The 8,876-nt window shown below is 47.6% G+C and overlaps 1 protein-coding gene across 1 annotated transcript; it reads right to left on the bottom strand.

The window, feature by feature from the left end:
* Positions 1-5,292: 5,292 nt before the first annotated feature.
* On the bottom strand, positions 5,293-8,289 carry LOC147237257 (Krueppel-like factor 2). Its single transcript, XM_086146016.1, has 3 exons — positions 7,783-8,289; positions 6,588-7,626; positions 5,293-6,501 (listed from the first exon to the last, which is right to left on the bottom strand). Exons 1-3 carry the CDS (start codon positions 7,852-7,854, stop codon positions 6,326-6,328), a joined length of 1,287 nt encoding a protein of 428 aa, XP_086002142.1. The 5' UTR covers positions 7,855-8,289; the 3' UTR covers positions 5,293-6,325.
* Between the last annotated feature and the right edge of the window lie 587 nt (positions 8,290-8,876).

Raw genomic sequence — 8,876 nt, 5'->3', positions numbered from 1 at the left:
TTGTTTTTTTAATTATTAAGCTACTCTCGTCAGAGGTAAATTTGCCCAGGCATCATTAAAAGTTTTATTTTCTTTAGATATTTTTCTTTTCTTACAATTCTCCATATTTTTCCCTCCTGAGGTTGAAAGTCTCGACAAATTTATGGCGCTTTGGCGGGTAAACCGGCCTCCCCGAGTGTGACGAGTGTCAAAAAAATAATGAACATAATTTATTTTAATATTATATTTTTTTATTATATTTTTTTATTATTTTATATATTTTATATTTTATAATTATATAATTATAATCATATTATTATATATTATATTGCATTTAATAAAATCACAATAATCTTCCCATTTAAAACTAAACTTAAAAAAAAAGGAACTAACACAAATAAAATACCCTTCAATTAAATACTTGTAATTTATTTTCCCAAGCCACTACACAAAACAGCATTTGCATGAGAAAGATTTCCTGCGGTTATATTTTTAACAGGCCAAGAGGAGGAAGAGGGTTTTTTCCGGTGACAGTGGGCCTTGTTTTAAGCATGTCCAGAAGAGGGTGGAGGGCGGAGAAGCGGAAGGTCATATCCGGTTCCAGCTGGATGTCAGAGGGGTTTAAATCCATGAATAAATTACAATTTTTATTTTCCTGGCGGATGCAGAGAGCGAGTGAGACAGAGATGAAGCCTGGAAGAAACAAAGGATCTAAACGAAGGATGGGCTTGGCTTGTCACATTTACTGTTTTTTTGTTGTTTTGGTTTTTTTTGCAAAAAAAACAAACACATTTTTTATTACATAATAACGACACGAGAAATTCTCAACGGGAAGAAGCGAGGCCGAGCATTGACGCCTTGTGATGTTCTAGCCAGAAGGGAAAAACTAAGAAAAATAATTGTTTTACAGAAACCCAAGAGCCGTTTTTTAATGGGGCAAGACAGTTTTGCCCCACCAAACCCAAAACCCCCCCATTTACCGCCATATTTGGCTTTTCAACGCCGCCATTTGTCTCATTAGGAACCAGAGGAGCCTGTTTGACCGGCGGCCATCCAGGTATAAAAACAAACTGTCATAAATTTCATCGATGACGCTTAACGGTTGGATGTCCGAAAACACGGCCCCTGTGATTGACAGCTGACCCAATCCAGGTTAAGCCCCGCCCCTTGCCCCGGCGGCCTCCCAGATCACGTTTCCTGACTCGCGTTCACGTTGTTTTAAGCTAATGGACACATCCTGTCATAACACCTTAGTAAACTCAATTTATTTCTGATAAAGGAAACGGATGGAATTTCCCCTCCCCGCGTCTGCGTAATAACACGATTATTACGACGGAACAGAAGACGGAGTGTTTCGCCTCGTCCCCGCCGAGATGGCGGATGACCCTCGAAGGGTCGTTTCCGTCCGGAACTCGGTTTTGGCTTCTTTTTTTTTTACAGTGACGTTAAAATTTTTTTTGCTCATGTGCCGAGCCGGCACCTGGTTGGGATGTAAAACCTCGAAAGGAGGAAAGGCTGAGCGATAGGGGTGTTATAACGCATCTATTACAACTGCGTAATAGTTTTTTTTTTGTTATTACTATATTTGTTTTTCGTGGTTTTTAAAATAAACATTTGCAAATTAGGATCATGATGACATTGTGATAATACCCACCACATCACCCACGTGAGGCGTTCAGGGACCCCGGAGAGCGTCGGGTCACAGTAGTGCCATCGTCCCAGTAGATGGCATTCTCATCCCAGGAATGGAATTCCCAGGCGGCGGCGTGGGTGGAGGCGCTCCGCCGCACCTGCAGCTCACATTCCTGCAAGATGACAACCCTCCGAGGAGACATCTCCCCCCGAAGTACAACCTGCTATCTTTACTTCATATTTCCTGGGAATATTTAGCCAAAAACAAAAAAAAAAAATCATCATCTCACTGACAGGAAGCACTCTTCCTGTCTTCGGCGGTTGCACAACATCCACTCGCATCTGAACAATTTCTCCGGCCCTTGGCTTTTGGGAGTCATGTTACCTGAGTTGCACACACACACACACACACACACACACGCAGCACCTTCATCTTCTCCCCATCAAGTATTATCAATCCTTTGCTTCCCCTTCGGCCTAAATTTCTCTTTCCAAACCAAATGGTTGTAGTTAACCCTAACACTAATCCTCACTGTCTTGATGGACCCCCAGTGGCCACAGGTGGTATTGCACCCAAAGTTACTAATGTGTAGCATCAGGTGGCTTTAAGAATAGGAAAAAGAATAAGAACAACTGTAATTATCCCGAAGGAAATTGTTGTGCTTGAGTTTCAGGTAAAACATAACAATAATAAATAATAATAGGAATTTGTAAAAAAACAGCAAAGAAAGGGGGGAGAGTAAGAAATACAAATAAAACTATACAGTGTCAAAGTCAAGACTATAAAGTGTTTTGAGGTCTTAAGTACAAAGATTTGAAGATTCCCTGCGGCTGAAGGAAGAGGAATTAAAAAGTCTGATAGCCCCAGGTAGGAAAAACCTCCTGTGGCGTTCAGTGGAGCTCCTCGGAGGTATCAACTTTTAAATAGCAAAAAAAGTAAATAGAATTTTAAAAAAAAGGAGAAAATTTGGGAAAAAGAGACACTATTTGTTTATATTTCTTATGTTTTTTGAGGCCATCCATACAATCGGAGGACCGTCGGTTCGACTCCCAGTTCCTCCTTTCAGCGTGCCGAAATGTCTTTGGGCCAAACACCGAATCCTGCCCCTACAGCCTTGCGTGGCAGCTCTGCCGTTATCGGCGTGTTTGTGAATTTAATACAATAATAACTCAAGTGTAAAGCATTGTGAAACCACAAGGTGATATAGTGCGATATAAGTAGAGACCAATGATTAATAATACTTATAATAAATTATGATAATAATCTATGTTTAATGACCTGGTCTTTCATATCATCACGATCACTAAAACCACAGCAGGTCTTGAAACCCTGATACAAACCTTGATGCAAATCACACCAGAACACACACTCTCACACACACATGCACACACACCGACACAAACACGCTTGATCAATCACTCTGTCATCTGTGCAAGAACACTGTTGCAACTTGCAAAGGTGTTTCATGCTAACAGGTTTATCCTGATGGTTGACTCTGGTTTTTGTTTACGTTCCAGGTCTTTCTGTGTCGCATCATCGCCGCGACCCCCCCCCCTCACACACACACACACGCACACACACACACACACACACACACATACACACACACACGCCCCCCCCATCCCCATCCCAACCCCCCCCATCATGGCTGCTCACTTCCCCCAGCCAACGCCCATCAGATCCGTAGTTTCCCACGCGTCGCGGAGGCACCCACCCTGTTGTGCCCACTTGAAAAAGTGAAATGAAAATATATGATTTCGCAGTTGAGTAAATGCGCTATTTTTAGATCACTAAGGGAGGGGGGGGGCGGCGGTGGTGGTGGTGGTAGTGGTGGGGGTGTTCCTCTTTTTCGGGGACCGGTCGGGCGGCTGCAGCACATTCCCCCGCTGAGATTAGATGCAGTCGTTCCTCCGGCCTGAAGGACCGACGGACCTCCGGCCAGGTGCTTCGTCCCACCTGGCTGCTAATCCAGGATTTGTTTAGAAAGGTTGAAATGAGATGAAATGGGATAAGATTACGCAAATAAGATTGGGAAATATTGGATAAAATAAGATAATCCAAGAGACGGGGTTCAATAAAAGGATGGGATTTGATAATCCGGGATTTGGCAAAACTGTGAAATATCAAGGTTTAGTAGGACGGGATAAAATGAGAGGAGATAAGATCCAAAATTCAGTAGATAAGATAATGCAAGATTTGATAAAACAGGTTAAGATAAGAGGAGACAGGATAGGATGATATGACACGGAATAATAATATAAGATTATGCAACATTTGGTAAGATAGGATAAAATGAGATAAACTGACATGGGTTAAGATAATCAAAGATTAAATAAGACTAGACACGATGATGCAAGATTTGTTGAGATAAGATAATGCAAGACGAGATAATGGAAGATAAGATTACGTGGTATTTGGCGAGACAGGATGGCATGCGATAATTTAGCTTAAGTTAAGACAATCAAGATTTATTTAGATGGGACCAGATAAAATAATGTAAAATCATGAGATTACGTGAGATTTGGTAACACAGGCTAAGATGAGCTATGAAATAAGCTAAAACATGACAAGACAATGTAGAGGTACACGGTATCACACAGAACTTTCAGAGACTTTCATGTCAACAGCCTTAAAACCTGAGAATGCTCAATTAATGTAAAAAATTCGGTGGTAGCAGTGGTAACGACGGCAGCAACGCTAGCAGCGCTAGCGGTTATACCAGCGGTAGAGGTGGTAGCGGTGGCAAAAACAAATGTGGGTTGCGACACAAAGGTGTTTTGAAAGTGCATTCGATAGGTTTTGATGGAGGCTAACAAACCCATAGACTTCCATTTATTATGCTAAGCTAACTAGCGCCTTACCGCGGGCCACAAAAAAAAAAAGCATATTTCTCCGCAAAAGTTGGTGTTTTCCCTTCAAACACATTAAAGAAGAATATGCTTTCACTTTGTTTTCAACCAAATAACACAACTGACCTGATTTATGTGATTTTTTTTTTTTTTTTGGTTTTTCCCACTTCTGCGTTTCTTGTACTTTCAACCTCTGCGTACATCACATCTGAAAACATCACTTCTCGTATTTCCCCCCCCCCCCCCCCCGGCACGCTTTCTCACAATCCATCGAATTTTAATGACCCGTGACCTGACACCTCCACGCCTCCATGATCCTCCATCGCCGCTAGCGAGAACCTGACCTCCATCCAAGCACCTGTTCCCTTGCAAGAACCCGATGTTTCCTCTCTGGAATATATTTTCTATCCTCTTCTTCCGTTGCTCGATGTCCTCAATGTTTTTTTTTCGTCTTCTTCTTGCGACAGAGTTCCTCTCTCTCTCTCTCTCTCTCTTTCTCCATCCCGCCATCACTCCCACTCCACTGCGGTTGGCCCCCATGCCCCCGGCGCGGCCCTCCATCTATATCCAGCCTCTGTAATTATGTCGCTGTAATGTTTGTATTTATAGGTCGTCGCCGCAGAGCTCTGGCAGCTGCCGGATCCCAGCTGTGCAGCACCGGCCTCAAAAACAAAAAAATAAAATTAAATTAAAAAAAAAAAAAGAAATGTTGTTTCGTGCAGAGGGGGGAGTCTCGCAATCACGCCGCTCCACCAGCGATTTCACCCTGGGCGCTTTTATTTTGGAGGACTTTTCCCGCCCTTACTCGACACAGCACTCAGGACTCGGACGTGTTGTTCATTTAGTTTAATATGTACATTAAAATAAACTATTTACATTATATAAAAAAAAAACAACATAAAAACAATATTATTTACAAGGCAGTACTTCGAGACACAAACATGTCTTATCGCCGGGAGGAGGCGTAGCCCTTTGTTGTCCAGGCGTCGTTGAGATGGCGTGCACTTGTGTGAGACTTCAGACCCTGACTTCAGATGCTCGCGCGCACACACACACACACACACACACCCACACACACACACACAAACACACCCACAAACACACATATTCAAGCCTGTGTATTTTTTGGTTTGTTTTGTTTTCTCTTTAAGGAGCACAGATGGTGAAAAAAAGGCAGTTTTTAGAACAAAACGTTGTCAGGGAGCTCATCTGGCGCGCTCTGTTACACTTACAATACGGCGCCCCAGGGTCACCCCTCGGATTGTCTCTAGCCAGTGGAGAATATGGCACTCGTAGGATGTTTAATAAAAACAAACAAACAAACAAACAAACAAGGCATTTATGGTGAGAGTACAAAATTTAAAAAAAAAAAGCTCTTCAAAGGATTGTCTGCTTCCAGTTGCATCTTTGGCGGCATGTGCCAGACATGTTGAGCGGTTCTGCTGTCTGTATAAACAACATTCCATACAAAAAAAAACAACAAAAAAAAAGAAAAGTAGAAGTAGTACCAGCTACATCAAGAAAAAAAAAGTCTGAACAGAATAACCTGTTTCTGTCGTATTTGGCTGTTTGTTTGTTTTTGTTTTTTTTTTTTTGGTTTGTCTTTCATCTCTCCTGTCAGAAAATAGCAATTTTTTTTTTTTTTAAATATTTTGTTTACAAAATATAATTTGAAGAGGGCGTCCGGTCTTGGACGCAGCCTTTGTCCCGCTGGGAAGAAGTTATTACAATACTCCTATATAAAAAAAAACAAAAAAAAAAAACTACAAGTATTACAGTGTCAATAGTGGCCTTGTTATATGGCTGTGTATCCTGCAGTGGCCCCGCAGTAGAAACTCCCCCGGTCCCGCAAAGAGTTGGCGGCTCACATGTGTCTCTTCATGTGCAGCGCCAGGTGGTCGGAGCGGGAAAAGGCGCGCTCGCACAGGTGGCACTGGAAGGGTCGGTGTCCGGTGTGCTTCCGGAAGTGACGTGTAAGCTCGTCGGAGCGCGCAAACTTCCACCCGCAGCCCTCCCAGCTGCAGTGGTACGGCTTCTCCCCTGGAAGAGAAGAGGAGGAGGAGGAGGAGGAGGATGAGGAAGGGAAGGTGGAGGTGGAAGAGGTGGAGGAGAAGTGCGGGACTCACCTGTGTGCGTCCTCAGGTGCGCCTTCAGGTGCGAGCTTTTGGTGTACGTCTTCCCACAGCCCGTGAAAGTGCAGGTGTGCGTGGCGGTGCGTTTCCGCGGCCACGACCGGCGCCCCCTCTTGGGTTTCGCCTCCATCATCTCCAGCGGGGATGAGGGCGGCGTGAGCAGGACCCGCTGCGGGGCGGCGGCGGCGGCGGCGGCGGCCGGTTGCGGGGGCTGCGGCGCCTGCAGGCTCATCGCCGCGTCTTCTGCGAACAGCCCGGGGAACTGGTGGTGGCGGGGCGCGCCGGGGAACGCCAGGTGGTGCGGGTGCGGGTGCGGGTGTTGGTGCGGATGGGGGAAGCCCCCGCGGTGGTGCTGCGGGTGCGGGTTCGGGTGGTGGTGGTGGTGCGGCTGCGGGTGCGAGTGCGGGTGGAAGCTCTGCTGGAAGGCGAGGGCGGGGTTGCACATCTCCGTGCTCATCAGGTCGTCCGGGCTGAGCGGCGGCGTCATGCTGCCCGCAGCCGCTTGCGGGGAGCCGGCCAGCCTCGGCTGCGCATCGTAGGACATCATGCACGACGCGTTGCCTTCGCGCTTGACTTTGGCGCAGCTCTGCGGCACCGGGCCCGCCGCCGGGCCGTACGAGTCCGCGGAGGCGGCGGGCTCCACCTTGATGCAGGGATGCTCCGGGTATAAATCCTGAGGAGGCTGGAAGGGCGCGGAGCTGATGAGGAAGCGGCCCTGGACGTTGGCGCCGGGAAGGAAGCCGGTGTCCACGTCGGCGCGCAGCAGCTCCGCCATCAGGCTGTTGTACGGCGGCGGCGGGGGGGCGCCCATGTCCGGGACCGCGGCGTAAGACCCCCCCGGCTGCGGCTGAGGCTGTTGGTACACCGGCGCCGCGGGCTCCGGGCTCCGGTAGGGTTCCGAGGCGGCGGAACCGGCGCTGTTGGCGAGAATAAACTCAAAATCCAAGAACTTGTCCAGGTCCTCGTCGTCTTTCCTCCCCGGGCAGCCGCTCTCCATGTCGGCCACGACGCCGCTCAGGTCGCCCTTCCACTCCTGCGGAAGGATGAGGAGTAGTTCAGTCAGTCAGTCACCGCAAAAAAACAAAAAAACCAAACAAAAAAAAAACCCAACTCTTTTTTTTTTTTTTAAATAAAAACACTTTTTCAAAATGAAACATGCAATCAAATGATTGTAAAAAAAAACACTTACATCTTCCCAGCTCTTCATCTTCTGGGATGAGAAGGTGGAGATGGAGGGCAAGATGATTCCACTCAGGGCCATTTCCACGCGGGAAGAGACCAAAAATAAATAAAATAAACTTCCCTGAAAAACTTTTTGGTTTGTTTTTTTTTCTTCCTTGGCTCCGGCTGGAGGAAGGCGCTCCGCCGCGGAGCGCAGCCGCTCCTCTCCCGGGTCGGTCGCGCCGCTGGGAACGAGCCGCCGCCCGGAGAAGTCGCTTCTTCTTCCCTGGAGGAAGGAAATGCGTCCAGGATGCGGAGGAAGGGGGGGGGTGCCTCGCCGGCCAGGCCCTCCGAAAATGGCCCGGGTTTTAAAACCTTCCCGGGGTATTTTTCTCTCCTACTAGTCGAGGAGGAGTTGGTGGCGGAGGAGGAGGAGAAGGAGAAGGAGAAGGCGCGGCGGGGATCGGGCAGCTGCGGCAGACTGTTCTGCCCGACGGCCGCCGCGGGCAGCTTCTTAACTTTCTCGGGGAAATCGGGAGCCCCGCCTCCGCGGACGAACCTGTCCAACAACCAGCGAGGCCGAAGCGGAGAGAGAGAGGCCCGCCTCCCCCCTCCTCCTCTCCGACCTCCGCCCGCCTCCGCCTCCCCCCGGCGCGGCGCCGCGCAGAGGAGAGATGCGGCGAGACGGGAGCCGCGGAAAATCAAAACAGTAATGGCGGGTTGGGGTGTCGTTGCATTTGCCCCTCAACCCCGAACCCACACCCACTCCCTTCCCTTATTTTTTCGCGTTTTCGCGTGGAGGAGCGCCCTCTTTCCTCTCCCTTCCGCCGGAGCGCCGCGCCGCTCAGGTGTCAACGGCGACGCCCTCTAGTGCGCCTGCGCCGCGGGAGGAGGAAGCGGAAGTGGGTGTCTTCTTCTACGTGGGGATTTTTATTTATTTATGTATTGATTGATTGATTGATTTCTTACAGAAATATTGGCTGTCAGACGATAACAAAAACAAACTGATAATGCATTGGAAAAACGAACTTAGTACTCTGCTAACTCAGTAACTCAATAGATTAATGAATGAAACATAACAAATTAAGTAATAAAAATAACTGGCTAACTATGAACACACAC

This window comes from Fistularia commersonii, chromosome 1, assembly GCF_037954325.1.
Source record: "Fistularia commersonii isolate RoL2024-O1a breed Wild chromosome 1, RoL_Fcom_v1.0, whole genome shotgun sequence".
In the NCBI taxonomy this organism is placed as follows: domain Eukaryota; kingdom Metazoa; phylum Chordata; class Actinopteri; order Syngnathiformes; family Fistulariidae; genus Fistularia; species Fistularia commersonii.
This window is presented reverse-complemented; position numbering and strand designations above follow the sequence as displayed.